At 53.8% G+C, this 19,912-nt stretch overlaps 1 protein-coding gene and 1 pseudogene across 1 annotated transcript; one reads left to right on the forward strand and one right to left on the reverse strand.

Annotated features, from left to right (window-relative positions):
- Nucleotides 1–4,620: 4,620 nt before the first annotated feature.
- On the forward strand, nucleotides 4,621–8,755 carry LOC101551262 (peptidyl-prolyl cis-trans isomerase FKBP1A-like; annotated as a pseudogene).
- Nucleotides 8,756–9,853: 1,098 nt separating this feature from the next.
- On the reverse strand, nucleotides 9,854–18,441 carry TEX45 (testis expressed 45). Its single transcript, XM_055129607.1, has 8 exons — nucleotides 17,885–18,441; nucleotides 15,925–16,048; nucleotides 15,736–15,836; nucleotides 13,799–13,911; nucleotides 12,236–12,345; nucleotides 11,756–11,960; nucleotides 10,745–10,830; nucleotides 9,854–10,081 (listed from the first exon to the last, which is right to left on the reverse strand). Exons 1-8 carry the CDS (start codon nucleotides 18,439–18,441, stop codon nucleotides 9,854–9,856), a joined length of 1,524 nt encoding a protein of 507 aa, XP_054985582.1.
- Nucleotides 18,442–19,912: the final 1,471 nt, after the last annotated feature.

Genomic DNA, 19,912 nt, shown 5'->3' on the forward strand with positions numbered 1-19,912 from the left:
CTTTCCCTCTCTTCCTCTTTCTTTCTCTCATTTCTCTCTCACTCTGTCTCTCTCTTTCTTCCTCTTTCTTTCTCTTTTTTCTCTCTTTCTCTTTCATTTCTCTCACTCTGTCTCTCTTTCTTTCTTTCTTTCTCTCTCATTTCTCTCTCTCTCTGTCTCTCTCTGTCTCTGTCTCTGTCTCTCTCTCTCTCTCTCTCTCTCTCTCTCATTCCTCAGACACGCTATGGAAAAGAGCTTCTCCCTCTCACCTCCCCACCCTCACCTCCAAGGAGGCTTCCCCTGTGGTTCCCGAGAGCTTAGAAGCCCCGACCCACTCACAGTCACTCACGGTCACTCACGGCCAACACCGGCAGACATGCTGGGCCCAGTGCTCTGGGGAAGCTCTCGGAGGAGCCAGGGCTCAACCTGGCTTGAGTTCTGGGCACGTGCTACCTGGAGACGCCGCCAAGAGGGCGGGGCAGACCTGCCGGGGCTGGGATGTTCTTCCCTGAACATCAACAGCAGCCACAGAACATCAACAAACACCAGACAAGGCCACTCTGTGACCTGTTGGAACCCAGATAGAGACAAGGCTGCTGCAAAGCGCCAAAAATTCTTTCAAAAAATGTTTTTTGAAGGAGGTCAAGAATTTTGTAGTTAAGTGGATGGGCATGAAAAGTTTCATGCTGAGTGAAATGAGTCAGAAAGAGAGAGACAGACATAGAAAGATTGCACTCATCTATGGTATATAGAATAACAGAGTGGGAGACTAACACCCAAGAACTGTAGAAATAAGTACCAGGAGGTTGACTCCATGGCTTCGAGGCTGGCCTCACGTTCCGGGGAAAGGTCAACTCAGAGAAGCGATCACCAACTACATTGTAGTCGAAGGCCATGTGGGGGAAGGGAGTTGCGGGCTGAATGAGGGCTAGAGACTGAGCACAGCGGCCACTCAACACCTTTATTGCAAACCACAACAGCTAATTAGAGAGAGAAAACAGAAGGGAATGCCTTGCCACAGTGGCAGGGTGGGGTGGGGGGGAGATGGGATTGGGGAGGGTGGGAGGGACACTGGGTTTACGGGTGGTGGAGAATGGGCACTGGTGAAGGGATGGGTTCCCAAACTTTGTATGAGGGAAGTATAAGCACAAAAGTGTATAAATCTGTAACTGTACCCTCACGGTGATTCTCTAATTAAAAATAAATAAATTAGGGGCCGGAGCGATAGCACAGCGGGTAGGGCGTTTGCCTTGCACGCGGCCGACCCGGGTTCGATCCCCGGCATCCCATATGGTCCCCCAAGCACCGCCAGGAGTAGTTCCTGAGTGCAAAGCCAGGAGTAACCCCTGAGCATCGCTGGGTGTGACCCAAAAAGCAAAAAAATAAATAAATAAATAAATAAATAAATAAATAAATAAATTAAAAAAAAAATGTTTTTTGAGTGCATGGCCTGTCTCCCAAGGAACACCCAAGCTGCTGCTTCTAGCCTGTGGCCTGAGAGGAGCATCCCCCATATTGGATTTGCTCCCCAGGTCTTTTTGCTTTTGCTTTGAGGCCACACTTACCCGGAAATGCTCAGGCGTTCCTCCCGGCTTTGCACTCGGGAGTGACTCCTGACAGTGCTCGGGGGACCCTATGGGGTGCTGGAGATTGAACCCAGGTTGGCCGTGTGCAAGGCTAATATCCTCTCCCTGTGTACTACCGATTCAGCCCCTGCTCCCCAAGCTTGTTTTTTTTGGGGGGAGTGGAGGCCTTGGGGGCCACACCTGGCAGTGATGCTCAGGGGCTACTCCAGGCTCTGCACTCAGGAATTAGTCCTGACAGTGCTCAGGGGATCATTTGGGATGCCAGGGATCGAACCAGTAACATGCAAAGCAAACGCCCTACCCACTGTGCTACCGCTCCAGCCCCTTTTCTACTCTCTTTAAAACCGCCAGGGGCTGGAGAGATAGTGCAATGGGCAAGTACAACTTGCCTTGCACAAGGCAGACATAAGTTTGGTCTCTGACATCCCATAGGGTCTCCTGAGCACAGGCGTGATCTCCGAGCACAGAGCCAAGAGTAAGTCCTGAACACACTCCTGGATGTGGCCCGCTTAAAAAAAAATTTCCAGGGGTTGGAGAGATAGTAGAGTAGGGCACTTGTCTTGCATGCAACCTGGGTTCCATCTCTGGCATCCCCTATGGTTCCTTGAGCACCGCCAAGAGTAATTCCTGAGCACAGAGACAGGAATAACTCCTCAGTACCGTCAGGTGTGGCCAAAAAACAAAACAATACAAAACAAAATAATCCAGCCTGAGGAAGAAATGGGGTTCAAGTTGGGGGGGGGGGAATGCCTTGCATGTACAAAACCCTGGGTTGCATCCATGACATCTCCTGGCCCCTGAGCGCCACCTGGAAGAGGCTTAGTGGCCTCCTGATCACCCCAGGGAGTGCACCCGCAATCCAAAAAGAGCATCGAAGACCTGAATCCCATTAGCTTCCTTTCAGCCACCCACCTGCTTCTTTTTTTTTTTTTTTGCTTTTTGGGTCACACCCGGAGATACTCAGGAGTTACTCCTGGCTCTGCACTCAGGAATTACTACTGGCAGTACTCAGTGGATCATATGGGATGCTGGGAATCGAACCCAGGTTGGCTGTGTGCAAGGCAAACGTGCTATCGCTCCAGCCCCACCCACCTGCTTCTTACAGAACTACCACACACCATGATTCCTGGGACTCTCATTGTTGAACAAACTCTTCTTCTTAGGGGTGGGGTGGGGATTTGGGGTGTTGGGAAGCTCCTGGTGGTGCTTGGAGGGTGGATAATAATACAGTGCTCAGGACTGAATGCAAGACTCCTGTATACAAAAACCAGTGCTCCAGCCTTTTGAGCCACTGCAGGACTTTTTGACATCAGCTTTAAAAACCAAGTTTGGGGGGGCTGGAGCGATAGCACAGTGAGGTGGGACGTTTGCCTTGCACACGGCTGACCCAGGTTCGACTCCCAGCATCCCATATAGTCCCCTGAGCACTGCCAGGAGTAATTCCTGAGTGCAGAGCAAGGAGTAACCCCTGTGCATTGCTGGATGTGACCCTAAAAGCAAAATAAATAAATAAATAAATAATAAAATAAGGGCCGGAGCGATAGCACAGCGGGTAGGGTGTTTGCCTTGCACGCGGCCGACCCGGGTTCGATCCTTGGCATCCCATATGGTCCCCCAAGCACCGCCAGAAGTAATTCCTGGGTGCAAAGCCAGGAGTAACCCCTGAGCATCGCTGGGTGTGACCCAAAAAGCAAAATAATAATAATAATAAATAAAAACCACGTTTGGGGCATGGAGAGGTATACAGCAGGGAAGGTACTTGCCTTGCACACACCCCACCCGTGCTTGATCGCTAGCACTGCATAGGATTTCCAGAGATCTACCAGGAGCGATCCCTGAGCACGGAGCCAGGAGTAAGCCCTAAACACCATCGCATGTGGCCCCAGGAACACAAAAGAAAAAGGGCGGAGCGGGGTGGGGGGTAAGCATCCTGTACACAGACGTGACAGAGCCCGTGGTGCTTCCAAATTTGTGCAGTGCCTTAACCTGCTTGGATGCGTGTGTGGCTGTCTCGCGGAGCTCAGCCTCAGGAAATGAGAAATCTGTGATGATCCTAAACATGTGTCTCCTGAGACGGTGTGGCTGAACTGCAGGGCTCCGGAGAGAAAAATTACCAGGCTGCTGGAGTCTGGGCGTTCTCACCAAGCGTCAGGCAAGACAGACATCATCTCCCTTCCTAAAAAAACGGACTCTCACATCTGCTCGATTTTGTCTTCCTGGCCCAGCTCCAGCCCCAGCCTGGAGCTATAAAGGGAAGTTGGTAAATGCGTTAGGAGATAAAATAAGGATTGCCACGGAAGCGGGAGGGGGCGGTGGCGCCTGATGCTCCAGGCTACTGCAGGCTGAAAAAGTTTACAATTACCCTCTTGGGAAAAGCTTATTTGCGTAGCCTTTCCGTCCTGCAGATTATAACCTGGGGGCAAGATAGAAACTAGCTGGAAGCTGGCAGCGGACGGGGCGGGCGGCGATCTGTTGCTAGGAGACCGGGTTGAGCCTCACACTCCGAGATCCCGATCAGATTCCCAGAACCCAGGGCCTAGGACAGGGCTTTGGAACTGGTTCATCCAATCACAAGCCCTTCTTCCTCCGGGAGTGTTGTGATTGGTTGATACTGGGGATGTAACTCAAAATGACTAATACACGCATTGCTTTAAATCCTGGGGCTGTCGATGGGCAAGTCTTGCTTTGGAAGCGTTAATCCTGAGGATAAAAAGGTACCATCACAGTTCTGTGCCCGCAGTAGAAGTCGTGGCAAGGGAAACAGTTCTGCTATGGAACTGGCAGGCTTGATGTTGTAATCTAATCTCAATTTTCTTGCTTCCTAGTCGGTAAAATCCCGTCCTGCGGGAACTGGAGAGAGCTGGGTTTTTGTCCCTCACAGAGCAGATGTTTAGAACGGGAGGCGCCCGGCGCAGAGCTGCAGCCAACTTGTAGGTCCTCCTAGTCTAAGAAAATTGCGTGTCAAAAAAAAAAAAAAAAGAAAAGAAAATTGCGTGTCTATACGCCCCTTGCATTTACTCTTGGGAGGAGTAAATTGGTGCATCCTCATTTCGCGATGAAGAAAGAGGGTCAGAACGCAGCGTCAGTAGCTCCAGGACAGAAATACAGGTCAAAGGACAGGTCTGGGTTCTGCGGTTTGGTGATGCTTGTAGAATTTTTCTTTTTCTTTTTCTTCTTCTTTTATTTATTTATTTATTTATTTATTTATTTATTTATTTATTTATTTATTTATTTATTGCTTTTTGGGTCACATCTGGCGATGCACAGGGGTCACTCCTGCCTCTGCACTCAGGAACCACCCCAGGCGGTGCTCAGGGGACCATATGGGATACTGAAATCGAATCCAGGTCGACCACGTGCAAGGCAAATGCCCTATCCTCTGTGCTATCGCTCCGGCCCCAGAATTTTTCTTTTTTTGTTTGTTTTTTCTTTTCTTGTGTGTCACACCCAGAGATGCTCAGGGGTTACTCCTGGCTCTGCACTCAGGAATCGATCCTGGCGGTGCTTGGGGAACCATATGGGATGCTGGGAATCGAACCTGGGTCGGCTGCGTGCAGGGCAAACACCCTACCCGCTGTGCTATCACTCCAGCCTTGTGAATTTTTCTTTTTTTAATATTTGGTTTTGGGCCACAACACGCGGTGCTCGACTTATTCCTGATCCTGTGCCCAGGGCTTACTCCTGGTGGTGCTCAAGGGACCCTTTGGGGTGCCAGAAAAGAACCTGTGTCAGTCTCGGGCAAGGCAAGTGACCTTCCCGCTGTGCTGGTGCTCCAGTCTGTTTCTGTTGTTTTGTTTGGGGGCCATACCTGACGATGCACAGGGGTTGCTCCTGGCTCCGCACCCAGAAAACACTCATGGCAATGCTCAGGAGACCATATGGGATGCCAGGAATTGAATCAGGGTCAGTACTGTGCAAGGCAAAGCGCCCTCTCCATTGTAATATCTCTCTCGCCTTCTGTTTCTGTTTTTTTTTTCTTCCTCCTGTTTCTGTATTTTAAAATTGATTGCTTGGAGACAGAGAAACAGTACAGGGGATAAGGCATTTACTTTTTTTTTTTTCTTTTTGGGTCACACCTGGCAATGCACAAGGGTTACCTCCTGGATTTGCACTCAGGAGTTACTCCTGGCAGTGCTCAGGGGACCATATGGGATGCTGGGAATCGAACCCGGCTCGGCTGCGTGCAAGGCAAATGCCCTACCTGCTGTGCTATTGCTCCAGCCCCAAGGCATTTACTTTTCATACAGCTGACCCTTGTTGGATCTCCAACACCATATATAAGCCCCCTGAGCACCACCAAAACAAACTGGGGCCGGAGCAATAGTACAGTAGGTAGGCGACTGTCTTACATGCAGCTGACCTGGGTTCGATTCCTGTCACCCCATAGGGGCCCGAGCTCCACCTGAGCACTGCCTGGTGTGCACTCCCCCACCTCCAAAAAAACAACGTGTCAGGTCAAGGTAGAGAAACTGGTTAACCATGAAATTGTTGATGCCAAAGCCACCACCATCAGCCATGTAGTTTGTGAGCGGCCAGGAGGATAGCCACAAGGGCCATGTTGTCCCCCAAGGACTCAGAGCTGGACTCTTGTCCAGCACAATCTGGCCTCAAAGTTTTGCTGCCCCACACACCCTTGGCATAGGGTTTCTGGCCACACCATAGGATCTTCTCTCTCTCTCTTTCTTCTCTCTCTCTCTCTCTCTCTCTCTCTCTCTCTCTCTCTCTCTCTCTCTTCTATCTTGGCCACACACAGAGATGCTCAGGAGTTATTCTTGGGGCTCAGCACTCAGGAATTAATTCCCGGTGGTGCTCGGGATCATATAAGTTGCCGGGGATCAAACCTGGGTCGGCCACTTGCATGGCAAACAGCCCCCCACCCCCATTGAACTATCGCTTCAGCCCATAGGATTGTTTCTTAAGTTGCCCACTGATGGATGGGGTGTTATTTCGGAAGATCTCATGCCAGGATTCCACATCCATTCCTGTTTGCTGGATTTTCAGTAGCTGGCAGGGCTGAAACTAGGCACAGACAGAAGAACCCAGGAGGGCTGGGTTCCAAGGAAGGGGTGCTGTCCAAGGTACCAATCACCTCGTACCGCAATCACCCATGTGCCACCTCATTCTCCTTTTCACCCCCCTCTCTGTGTCTTGCACCACTACTCAGTTTTGGGGCCACGCCTGGTAGTATTCATAATATGTGTATGTGTGTGTGTGTGCTAAATGATTAAGATTACTAGAATTTCTTGTTCTCTCTCTGACTTGCTTTGCTTACCAAGATTCCCTCCAATTCTATCTAATACCACAAACTTGGGGGTGGGGGAACATCCTCAGCTGAGCTTACTCCTGGTTCTGTGCTCACAGATATTCCTGATGGAGTTCAAGGGACCCTGTGTGGCCCCAGACACGAAACCAGAACCAGAGAGACAGACAGTGAGAGAGAGAAACAGAGAGAGAGAGAGAGAGAGAGAGAGAGAGAGAGAGAGAGAGAGAGAGAGAGAGAGAGAGAGAACAGCTAATAAGACACTTGCCTTGCATGCGGCTGACCCAGGTTCAATCCTGAGCATCCCACAGGGTCTCCTGAGCACTTCCAGGAGTGACTCCTGAGTGCAGAGCTAGGAGTAAGCCGCATCACCAGGTGTGGCCCAGAAAGAAAGAAATAAACAAAAAACCCACTGACGTGAAACCAGGATTGTCAAGTGCCTTCACTCCTAGAACCTTCAAGAAGAGCTCAAGGTGGGGCCTGGGGACTATTCCTGATAACACTGAGGTCAGCGGGGCTGAAGGGTCAATGCTTGACGTGGTAATACAGCATAGCTCAGGAGGAAAATGGAGGCTCAGAAGAATGAAAAGACAGACCCAAGGTTGGAGATATAGTACAGTGGGGAGGACAGTTCCCTTGCACGCAAACAACCTGGGTCTGATACTTGGCACCCCATAGCATCCCCTGACCCCTACCATAAGTGACTCCTGGGCACACAGCCTAGAGTCAGCCCTGAGCACCGCTGCTGAGTATGGTCCAAAATAAATAAATAAATACATATATATATATATTGACTCAGGGCTGGAAAGATCATACAAGGGGTCGCAATCCTGGTTCAATCCCTGGCATCATATAGGGCCCCCTGGGGCTGGAGCAATAGCACAGTGGGTAAGGCATTTGCCTTGCACGTGGCTGACCCGGGTTCGATTCCCAGCATCCCATATGGTCCCCTGAACACCACCAGGAGTAATTCTGAGTGCAGAGCCAGGAGTAACCCCTGAGCATCGCCGGGTGTGACCCAAAAAGTAAAAACAACAACAACAACAAAAAAACCATATAGGGGGTCGCGCGTTGGGACGAGGCCGAGCAGTGGAACCCGACTGGGTCCCTTCGTGGTCTACGCCGCCTGTCGCGCCGCCCGCCCCGCCGCCGCCGCCGCCATGGGAGTGCAGGTGGAGACCATCTCCCCTGGAGACGGACGCACCTTCCCGAAGCGCAGGCAGACCTGCGTGGTGCACTACACCGGGATGCTTGAAGATGGAAAGAAATTTGATTCCTCCCGGGATAGAAACAAGCCCTTTAAGTTTATGCTAGGCAAGCAGGAAGTGATTCGAGGCTGGGAAGAAGGGGTCGCCCAGATGAGCGTGGGCCAGAGAGCCAAACTGACCATCTCTCCAGACTATGCCTATGGTGCCACTGGACACCCGGGCATCATCCCACCCAACGCCACTCTCGTCTTTGACGTGGAACTTCTAAAGCTGGAATGACAGGAACGGCTCCCCCCTGCGCTCCCCCTTCCTGGATGTGCCGTGGAGGGATCTGGCACTCCCAGCGCCAGCCGGCGGATCCACACGGAGCTTCCCTGACGTTCCACTCCACTCTGTACAAACCTCTCCCGACTGGATGTGTGCTGACACCTGGCTTTGCTCCCCCCTCCTCGTGTGTGTGTGTTGACCGACTCTATGCCATAAACCTCAAGTTACTCAGTTTATTTTGTTTCATTTTGGGGTGATGATTCAGTTTCAGACGTTTGGAATAGGTTTCCAATTAAGTATCTGTTGAATATTAACAGCACAAGTCATGGGTTAACTTTAGAATAGGAATTGGGGGAGGGAGAGGGAGAGAGTTGCAAGAATTGTTATTTTATTTTCTTTTTTTCTTGGATGAAATTTTTATTATATATTAAACATTCTTGCTGCTGCGCTGTGAAGCCATAGCAGATTTGAGGCGCTCTTGAGGGCCCAAATACTCTCCACGGCGAGAGAAGTCCTTGGGTTGGATGAACAGCCCTCCCTAAAACTGAAGCGGGGAGGGGGGCTCCGGCCTCCCTGCCCACTGCCCTCCCCTTGAGTCCTTTGCCTTCAGAAGCAGATTGTTCTCACCGCCACGGACACTACAGGTACCCACCCCGGGCCGGGCGGCACCCCGAAGCCTTCTGTGGCCTGGCCCCTCCCCCTCCCCCACCCCGGTCCTGTGGTTTTTCTAGTGGATATTCAGGATTTTTGTAATCTAGCTTTCCAAACTTCACTTCCTAAATTTTAAGAACTTCAACCGAACGTTTTAAGTTGAAGGTGCTGTTTGTAGACGCTCACCACCGGTGTGAAAGCCCTGACCTCACGCCACACCCGAGTGTTCTCTTAGGATTCAGGCTGCTCTCGCAGCGTCGGCATCTCCGTCCCCGATGCTCGCCCCCACCCCCCCCCGCCCCTCTCACCCCTTTGCTGTCCTGTGTGGTGATTTGGTGAGAGGTTATCACTGCCTCCCCCCCTCCCCTCTGCACTACGTATGAGTTTCCAGTTTTATTATTGCAATAAAAGTGCTTTATGCTGACTTTTCTCAAAAAAAAAAAAAACATATAGGGCCCCTGGAGCCCACCAGGTATGACCTCTGAGCACAGAACCAGGAGTCAGCCCTGAGCACTGCCAGATGTGAGGCCCCAAGGCTGGTGTGCAGGGCATGGGCATCAGGAGGGGTTGATTCTATTGTTCAGTCTCAAATGCTTTCTCCTTCCCCTTTCCCTCTCCCTGCTTACTGCTGTCTATCTCCACTATCCGCCCTCATTTCCTATGGGTATCTACACTGGAGCTGGTGTCTATACCACAATGCCCTGCAGAGCCATCTCTGCCCAACTCTCGCTCTACCCAGGGTGAGGGCTCCTTCCCACCCTCCCCACACACACAGTGCCGGGGTTTGGAGTCATGACTCCAGGGAATCCCCCACCCATCCACCTCCAGACCCCGGAGCTGTCTTCCGGTGTGGCTTCGGGCTGAGTAAAAGCAAGTTCATGGGTTCGAGGGTTTGTCGCTGTTTATTGCTGGCTGGGGCAAGGGTAGATGGGGGACTGCGGAGCCTGCAGGTTCACCTTGTTGGCCTTACAGCTTCGCTGGTGCATGGTGCCCAGGGGCAGATGGCTCTCCTGGTTGGTGCCCACAGCCAGCACCACTGGGCCCTCGTATTTCCAGGGGTACTTGTGGTTGTAAAGGGTGGACAGGAAGCGCTCTGTCCCCAGCGGGGGTTCTATGTGGCTGTACTTGCACTGCGGAGTCAGGATGTTTCTGGCTAGTTCCAGAAGGCCCCACGGACCACCCACCCTCCAAAACCTGAAAGCATGGGAGAAAGGTGCAGCGCAGCCTGGGTGATGGATGCCCTCCAAGGAAGTGGACAGTGAGGTCCTACTCCCTGGCTTGGGCTGACCCCAGGAGAGATAAGAAACCAGAGAGAGATGGAGATGGGAGAGAGTGGGGTCCTGGGGGACTGACAGCGGGCGATGCTGAGCTAAACCCTGTCTCGGGGCATAAGAGGCTGTGATGACAGCGAGGTGACTCGGGGCTGGAGTGATAGTACAGCGGGTGGGGCCCTTGCCTTGCACGTGGCCGATCTAGGTTCAATCCCTGGCACTGCACAAAGTCCCCTGTGCTGGGCCAGAGTGCAGAGCCAGGAGTAATCCCTGAGCATGGCTGGGAGTGGCCCCCAATAATCAAAAAAGATGGTCCTGGAGAGAGGCCTCAAAGGGCTGGAGCCTTGGGTTCCATCTCTGGCACAGCAGGGCCCCCACCCCTTGTTAACACTGCCTCCCCCCCAAAAAAAAATGGTGACCCTAATTCAGAGAGTGAGAGGATGGTGTAAGCATCCTGAGATAATCCTGTACTGATTTGGAAGTTCTCTGGCTTGGGGGTACCTCCTCCCACTGTCCCCTCACCCTCCGGAGCTGCTCCTCAGTTACGGTGGCTGGATGTGGTTTGTGTGGCTTCATCATTTTCTGGTGAAAGGTTAAGAAATCTGTTTCTGGGGTGGGAGAGAGAGTGAAGGGGATTATGTGCTGCCCACCTCATTCTCGATCCCCAGCATTTCGGGGCGTGGGGTGGGGTGGGGGAGGGGGTGGTATGGCCCTTTAAGCCTCTCACTTCCTGCCTCCTCCACCATGAAAAGGAGTTAGGGCCAAAGGAGGATAATGAAAGGGGCCTGGTTAAGGGGATATGGAAGGGGCGGGATTGATATGGAAAGGGGCGGAGTTAGGGCCAGTAGAGGGAAGATATGGAAAGGGGCGGGGTTAAGGATTGAAGGGGCGGTGTCAGGAATATAAAAGGGGTGGGATTAGGTCTGGAAGGGGAGATATGGAAAGGGGCAGGGTTAAGAATATAAAAAGGGGCGGAGTCAAGCAGGTTAGGGCCAGTACAGGGAAGATATGAAAGTAGAGGCGGGGTTAGGGCCAGTAGAGAAAGATATGAAAGGGGAGGGATTAAGATATGAAGGGACTGGGTTGGTTGGAGGGATGTGGAAGAGTCGGTGTTAGGGCCCGATTAGAAGGTGGAGTGTGAGTTGGCATTGATTGGTGTGCGGAAGGAAAGGGACCAGGGGAGGAAAAGGAGTCCTGACAATAAGGAACAGGTAGTTCAGGGGCAGAACTGAAGGGTTGGAGCAATAGCACAGCGGGTAGGGCGTTTGCCTTGCACGCGGCCGAACCGGGTTCGAATCCCAGCATCCCATAGGGTCCCCCGAGCACCGCCAGGAGTAATTCCTGCGTGCATGAGCCAGGGGTGACCGCTGTGCATCGCCGAGTGTGACCCAAAAAGCAAAAAAAAAAAAAGTCAAGGGCAGAGCTGAGATGATGAGTGGAGGGAAGGGGCGCCGCACATAGGAGGTGGAGCTAGAAGGGAGGGGTGGGGCCAGAGGGCGTGGCGGCGGCTCGGGTGGGCGTGGCCACACTCACCACCCGTGCCCTTGGGTAGATTGCTCTCCAGCAGGTGGAGGGTGGGCTCTAGGGGGATCCTGGTTGTATCAGAGGGGGCGTAGTGGGTTCCCATGGTGGTCCGGAAGAACTTGTCGAGCATCATCGGATCCCCCAGGCTCACGTGACTCTGCAGTTCCTCGTGTGGTATGTGGTGGGTTCCCGGCTTGCAGGCCATGGTGAAGGGCTTGAGAAAGACGAGACATGTGGCATCCAGTCCCTCAGGTGGGGTGCCTAGGGTGCTCGGTTGGAGGGACGGGGGCGTGGGGTGGGCACTAGACCGCCCTGGCCAGTCTATTTGGGCTGCAGTTGAGGAGGCTGTGGGTTGGCACTGGGATCATGTAGTGCAGGCAACTAGGAGGAGAGCTGGAGTAGGTGGGTGTGCTGACCTAGGCAAAGAGATCCGGGGACCCCACCCCTGCCCTCCAACTAAGGCTCTTTCCCCTGAGGGGTCCTGCTCACCTGGCCGTGACAGAGTTTTGTGGAAGTGGTGAGGCTGCCTGGCCCAGGATGCCCGTTTCCTTCCAAGATGTGGGACTGTGGACTATGTTCGTGGTAGATAACAAAAGGCTCTGTTGTGGGCCAGAGAAACGCACCGTGGGGAGAGCTTGCGGGTGTTGATTCCCGGAACGACATAGGGTCCCCCAAGCCTCTCCAGCAGTGATGTCTGATCAGAGAGCCAGGAGTAGGCCCTGAACAACCACAGGTGTGTCCCCCAAACAAAAACCAGCCAGACAAAACAAGAATCAAAACCAACACTACCAGGGGCTGGAGCAATAGCACAGCGGGTAGGGAGTTTGCCTTGCAAGCGGGCGACCCGGGTTCGATTCCCAGCATCCCATATGGTCCCCTGAGCACCGCCAGGGGTGATTCCTAAGTGCAGAGCCAGGAGTAACCCCTGTGCATTGCCAGGTGTGACCCAAAAAGAAAAAAAAACACTACCAGTGACAGAGATAGTCCCAGCTGTATCTGTGCTGGGACTATCTCTGTCACACATATTGGCTGGCAGCAGTGGCACACATTTTTTGGGTTTTGGTTTGGTTTGGTTTGGGGCCACATCCAGGGCTGCTCAGGATTTACTTCTGGCTCTGCACTCAAGAATTACTCCTGGAGGGGCTGGAGCGATAGCACAGCAGGTAGGGCGTTTGCCTTGCACGCGGCCGACCCGGGTTCGAATCCCAGCATCCCATATGGTCCCCTGAGCACGGCCAGGGGTGATTCCTGAGTGCGGAGCCAGGAGTAACCCCTGTGCATCGCCAGGTGTGACCCAAAAAGCAAAAAAAAAAAAAAAAAAAAAGAATTACTCCTGGGGCTGGAGCAATAGCATGGCGGGTAGGGCGTTTGCCTTGCACGCAGCCGACCCGGGCTCGATTCCCAGCATCCCATAGGGTCCCCTGAGCACCGCCAGGAGTGATTCCTGAGTGCATGAGCCAGGAGTGACCCCTGTGCATTGCCAGGTGTGACCCATAAAGCAAAAAAAAAAAAAAAAAAGAATTACTCCTGATGGCGGGGGCCGGAGTGATAGTACAGCGGGTAGGGTAGGGCATTTGCCTTGCAAGTGGCCAACCTGGATTTGATCCCCAGCATCACTGCTAGGAGTAATTCCTGAGTGCAGAGCCAGGAGTAACTCCTGAGCATCACTGGGTGATGTGACCCAAAAAAAGCAAAAAAGAAAAAAAAAAAAGAATTACTCCTGGGGCTGGAGTGATAGCACAGTGGGTAGGGCATTTGCCTTGCACGTGGCTGACCCAGGTTCAATTCCCAACATCCCATATGGTCTCCTGCATGGTCTCCTGAGTATCACCAAGAGTGTTTCCTGTGCATCGCCCGGTGTGACCCAAAACGCAAACAAAACAAAACAAAACAAAACAAGAATTACTCCTGGTGGTACCCAGGGGACCATATGGGATGCTGGGAATCGAACCTGGTCAGCCACATGAAGGCAAATGCATGCCCTGCCCCCATGCAAGGCAATGCACCGCCCCCCACCCCCCATGGCTCTGTCCTCAAGCAGCGGGGCTTTACCTGGATCCTGAGCATAGAAGTGCAGCGCTTTAGTGGTCTCACCACGGAAGAGGTCATCCCCAGGACGAATATGAACAAAGTGGACATGGGCAGATGCCTGAGCCTTGTCATATCTGCAGAAAAGGAAAGGAGGGGAAAATTCAATCTGGACTTTTGGTGGGGGGTGGAGGTATGCTGTGTTGTTCAGGGGTTACTTCTGGCAGTACTGTTCCTTGGAGTGCTGGGATCGAGCCCAATCTTTGGCGTGCAAAGTCTGTGCTTAGTCTAGACTAAGTTTTTTTTTTCTTTTTTGGGTCACATCCTGTGATGCTCAGGGGTAACTCCTGGCTCATGCACTCAGGAATTTCTCCTGGCAGTACTCGGAAGACCATATGGGATGCCGAGGATCGAACCCAGTTCGGCCACGTGCAAGGCAAACGCCCTACCCGCTGTGCTATCGCTCTGGCCCCTAGACTAAGTTTTTGCTGAGTTTTTGTTTCCTGTTTTGGATGCTGCTCAGGATTGACTCCTGACTCTGTGCTCAGGAACCATTCGTGATGGTCTCAGGGGACTATACGGGGTGTTGGGGATTGAACCAGGGTTGGACATGTGCAAGACAAAGGCCCTAACCGCTGTCCCATCTCTGGCTCCATGCTAAGCTTTTTTTGTTGTTGTTGTTGGAGGGGGGGGTCACACCTAGCGATGCACAGCCCCCTCCATGCTGAGCTTTTGGAAATAATTTTTGATCGCTAGGAAAATGGAGGGAGAACGGCTTTTCTGTGGGGCGGGGGGTTTCGGGACAGAGATCTGGCCCACCAGTGGGCCTTGCCTATGGGGACATCCTAAAGTCACACGATTGGACCTAAAGCCTTAGGGCAATAATTTTCAATTGATAGTTTGCAGAAATTTCCTGCCTGTCCAGAATACAGCTATTGCCACTTAAGTGAAAGTGGTGGTCCTTGTTCTTTCTTTTTCTTTTTTTTTTTGGTTTTTGGGTCACACCCGGCGATGCACAGGGGTTACTCCTGGCTTTTCACTCAGGAATTACCCCTGGCGGTGCTCAGGGGACCATATGGGATGCTGGGATTAGAACCCGGGTCGGCTGCGTGCAAGGCAAACGCCCTACCCACTGTGCTATCACTCCAGCCCCAAGTTTTTGTGGGTTTTTTTTTTTTTGGTTTTTGGGTCACACCTGGTGATGCACAGGGGTTACTCCTGGCTCTGCACTCAGGAATTACTCCTGGCGGTGCTCAGGGGACCATATGGGATGCTGGGATTTGAACCTGGGTCGGCCGCATGCAAGGCAAACGCTCTACCCGCTATGCTATCACTCCAGCCCCCGGTCCTTGTTCTTTCTGTTTGTTTGTTTGTTTGTTCGTTTGTTTGGGGGGCCACATCTGGAAGTTCCTGAGGCCAAGACATGACTGTGCTTGGGTCACACCTGGCAATACTCAGGAAGATGTTGTAACCAAACCGTGGCCTCCATGCAAGGCCTGGACTCAGCCTCTGACCTCTCTCCAGTCTCTTTCTTTCATTCGGGGCAGGGAGGCCACATCCAGTGGTACTTGGGGGCTACGGTGTTCAGAGGCCACTCCTGGAGGCGCTTGGGAAACCATGAGGAACCAGCGGATAGAACGCGGGGTTCTCACGCGCTAAGCATGTGCCCCAGCCCTTTGAGCCCTCCCCCCAGCCTCGACAGTGGTTTACAACGACTGGCTCCTAAATATGAAAAGATCGGAACCACTGGCTTTGGTGGCACCCCCACATGCAGCCCCAAACCCATGGCTATCTAGGTGAAAGGTCACACCCCTAGGAGGAAGACCACATGCCCTCGTGGAAGCTCACGCCCCTTTGATGGGAGACCACGCCTCTTCTTTGTAAGTCCACGCCCCTTGGCGGAGGCCACGCCTTTCTGCGGAAGGCCACGCCCCCTCGGGAAAGCCCGCCTCCCTCCATACCTGTCTGGGGGCAGACCCTGAGGCACGAAAGCTTCTTTCTTCTCGGAACACATGGGTCCTGAGCCCAGCTTGACATCTCCCAGTTTGATGCTGGAGGTGGCCTATGTGCAGACAGGGATGGGAAGGGCAAGACCACCCAGTCGTCTGCCACCGCCCTGTCCCTGGCCGCACCACCCTGCCTCGTCTTACCCTCGCACACATCAAGGCCGGCGTGCTTCCCGGGGCCAAGAACTGTCTCTTGTAGGAAGTGTCATCATTATGGGTCCTACGGTCCCACTGGAGGGGGTTGGTGTGATCTGAGTGGGGCAGGAGAAGAGGGAGGCTGTCACTATAATCACAAGCTCCACTGGGGTGGGGGTCTGTGCCTTGGGAGGGGTGTGGAGCTGATTAGAAACTCTAGGCTGCCTCCCCACCAAACTGAGGAGTAATGCAGAGTGCAGAGACAGCTTGATGGACTAAATACAGGCTTTGCTTTTTTGTTTTTGTTGTATTTATTCTTTTTTTTTTTTTTTTTTGCTTTTAGGGTCACACCCGGCGATGTACAGGGGTTATTCCTGCCTCTGCACTCAGGAATCACCCCTAGCGGTGCTCAGGGGACCATATGGGATGTTGGGAATCGAACCCGGGTCAGCCGCATGCAAGGCAAACGCAAGGCTACCTATTGTACTATCACTCCAACTCCTTCTTTTTTTTCCTTTTTGTGTCACACCCGGTGATACTCAGGGGTTCCTCCTGGCTCTGCACTCAGGAATTACTCCTGGCGGTGTTCAGGGGACCATATGGGATGCCAGGAATCGAACCTGGCTCAGCCGTGTGCAAGGCAAACGCCCTACCCGCCACCGCTGTCCTATCGCTCTGGTCCCTTGAGTGCAGACTTTGTATGCAGGAGACCTGGGCATGGTTCCCAGCACCGCGCAGTCCCCCAGGACCAACCCACAAGCACCAACTCAGGAGTAGCCCATGAGTACTTCCAGAACTTCCAAAAGCAAACAAAAAGAGCAGTAATGGTGCCCAAACTCTGAGCCCTGCACCCCCACGCTGTTTTCCTTGGGGGGGAGAGGTTTGGGCCACACCTGGTGGTGCTCAGGGTTTATTTCTGGATCTGTGCTATGGGATCACTACTGATGATGATCAGGGGACCCTGTGTAGTGCTGTGGAGCAAACCAGGGTTAGCTGTGTGCAAGGCAAGTGTCCAACCCACTGTACTAACTCTCCAGCCCTGCATCCCATTCTTGGGGGCAGGTGTTATTTTCCCCTCCTGACTACTGCTGCCCTACAGGCCCCAAAGCAGCGTTTGGGGGCTCTAGGTGTCCCTGTGGTTCCTCAGTCAATTTTTTGGTTTTGTTTTGTTTTTTGAGCCACACCTGACGATGCTCAGGAGTTACTCCTGGCTCTGCACTCACGGAAGTGCTCATGGGACTCTGGGATGCCGGGGATTGAACCCGGGTCTGCTGCAAGCAAGGCAGGCACCTTACCCGCTGTACTATCACTGCGGCTGGGGTTTCTGAGTGTACTGATAATTGGGAGTGGACAATTTTTTCTTTGGGTGTCATGACCAGCGGTACACAGGGGCTATTCCCGGCTCTGTGCTCAGGAGCACTCTCTGGCGGTGCTCGTGAGATCATGTGGTGCAGACAATGAACGGGGTCACTGCCCCCAAGGCAATTGCTATCCTCCCCCACCCCCTCCCACACCCCATCCCCACCCCCAACATCTCTATGTCCCCATGAATCGGATAATTATTTGGGGGTGGCGGGCACAGATGGTGACACTCAGGTTTTACTCCTGACTGCGCTCAGGGATCACTCCTGGCAGTGCCTGGGGGAATCCTATGAGGTGTCGGGAACTGAACTCAGGTCGGGTGCATGCGAGGCCAGCGCCCTCTCCCGCTGTACCATCTCGCGAGCCCCTAAATAGGATAATTCTTTGCTAAGGGCGGAGGGCTGCACGGGGGAGATCTGGGTTGGGGGGCACCATATTCAAGGGCCTCTATCCACTCCCTGCCAGGGTCCGTTCCTGACGGGAATCTCCCTGAAGATCACGGTGCCAGCAGACCTCGCTAAAGCGGAGTCACGCAGAACCCCCGCGCCTCCCCGCTCCCGCCGGGGGCTCCCCGGGCTCACGGAGGTGCCTGCCGGCCCTGCGGCTCTGCGGGCACGAATGATAGGGCGGAAAGAAGTCCTGGTAGGTGGTGGCCAGGAGGCGCGGCTTGGAGAGGTCGCCCTTGGGCACCGAGTCCCGGCCGAAGATGAGGCGCTGGGTCAGAGCCAGCTCCTGGTCGCGCGGCTGCCGCTGCTGCCAGCCGTAGCCGGCGCGCGCGGTGGACACGGCCGTGCGGGTGCGCGCGTCCGCCTCCAGGGGCACGTGGCTGCTCTGCATGGCAAGTGTGCGCGCCTGGACCAGCGCGTGCCCGTCGGCCGGCTGCTGCGGCGGCAGCGGCGTGAACGCGCCGTGCGCCTCGGACACGGCCTCTGCCACCGCCTGGGCCACGGCCGAGGACGGGAGCGTGGGCAGGAAGGGATGGCGCGACGACCTGGGCCGCAGCAGCACCACGGGCGCCACGTCGTACGCCGGGAAGTGTCGGTGCGACGTGGTCTGCCGGGTGCCCGTTTGCAAGCGCAGGTCAGGGCCCAGGGAGAAGTGAGAGGTTTGGGTGATCTCCCGGCCTGCCGGCAGTGGACGCGGCAGGAAGGCGCTGGAGGCCATCGCTGAGCCCAAGGCCACCTGGGAGAGGGAAAAATAGAGGACAATGGGCTGAAGCGATAGTACAGCGGGCAGGATGTTTGCCTGGTACATGGCTGACCCGGATTCGATTCCCAGCATCCCATAGGGTCCCCCGAGCACCGCCAGGAGTAATTCCTGAGTGCAAAGCCAGGAGTAAGCCTGGTGCATCACCGGGCATGACCCAAAAAGAAAAAAAAATTAAAAAGAAGACAAGGCCACGCTCCCCACCCCACCCCCTCCAGCTCCCAGTTTGCAGGCACTCGGCTTCCAGGGCAGGGAGATAGGGAAACAGACCAGGCCCCAAGCCTGTGCGCAGAGAAGCAGAGATCAATTTGGGGGGACTGTGTGTGTGTGTGTGTGTGTGTGTGTTCGGCGGGTGCAGGCAGGGGTCACATTATTGAACCAAACTGACCCAGCTTGGTGACATCAAAGGAGTGGAAAGCAACGCAAGAACAGATAAATGAAATAATCCCCCTTCCCCAACACACACCCCTTCGCTGGGGCTTCTCTGTCTTCTGCTCAGAGCAAAGGGGGTCTCCCCAAATGTCCTCCCTGGCCTTTAGATATATCCACCCCTGACCCAAGCTCCCCTCCATCAGAAATTCTCCCAGACTGCCAGAACTTGTTCATGTTGATTTATTTATTTGTTTTCTTGGTTTGGTTTGTTTTGCTTTGCTTTTTTTTTTTTTTTTGCTTTTCAGGTCACACCCAGAGACGCACAGGGGTTACTCCTGGCTCGACACTCAGGAATTACTCCTGGCAGTGCTGGGGGACCCTATGGGATGCTGGGAATTGAACCTGGGTCGGCTGCGTACAAGGCAAACGTCCTACCCACTGTGCTATGGCTCCAGCCCCTTGCTTTGCTTTTCTGAGTCACACCCAGTGATGCTCAGTGGTTACTCGTGGTTCTGCACTCAGGAATTACTCTTGGCAGTGCTCGGGGACCCTATGAGATATTAGGAATCGAACCTGGGTTGGCCGCGTGCAAGGCAAACACCCTGCCCGCTCTTCTATTGCTCCAGCCCCCAGGTCGATTTATTTGGGGTTGGGAGGAGAGAGACCCTATGCAACTGGGCTCAGAAGCGACTCCCAGCCTGGTGCTCATAGGGGCCTTCCGTAAATGCTGGGGCAGGGCCCCTCAGTGCCAGTGCCATTTTCCTGGGACTATCAGGCCTTGGGGGTTGGCACCAAAACCAATTTTCCCCTGACCCCCAGAGAAATAGTACAGCAGGGAAGACGCTTGCTTTGCAGACCCAGATTTGATCCTCAGCACTGCCCAAGAGCACATCCAGGAGTGAGCCCTGAGCACAGAGCTAGGAGTCAGTCCTGAGCACTGCTGGGTGTGGACCCCCCCCCCGACTCCCCAAAATGCAATGAAAAGAGATAAAATACAGAGAATCAAGTCTTCAAAGAACTAAGAAAGGTGACGCCACCACGTCCTCCCAGGCCACTA

The sequence above is a fragment of the Sorex araneus genome, chromosome 2 (assembly GCF_027595985.1).
Source record: "Sorex araneus isolate mSorAra2 chromosome 2, mSorAra2.pri, whole genome shotgun sequence".
NCBI lineage: Eukaryota > Metazoa > Chordata > Mammalia > Eulipotyphla > Soricidae > Sorex > Sorex araneus.

Coding starts and splice junctions, on each gene's coding strand:
- TEX45 (XM_055129607.1), bottom strand. CDS start 18,441: ATGGCCTCCAGCGCCTTCCTGCCGCGTCCACTGCCGGCAGGCCGGGAG. Junction 16,049..17,884: donor CCCTATCATTCGTGCCCGCA/GAGCCGCAGGGC, acceptor CAGCCTCCCTCT/TCTCCTGCCCCACTCAGATC. Junction 10,831..11,755: donor TCTACCCAAGGGCACGGGTG/GTGAGTGTGGCC, acceptor CTCCCACCCCAG/AAACAGATTTCTTAACCTTT.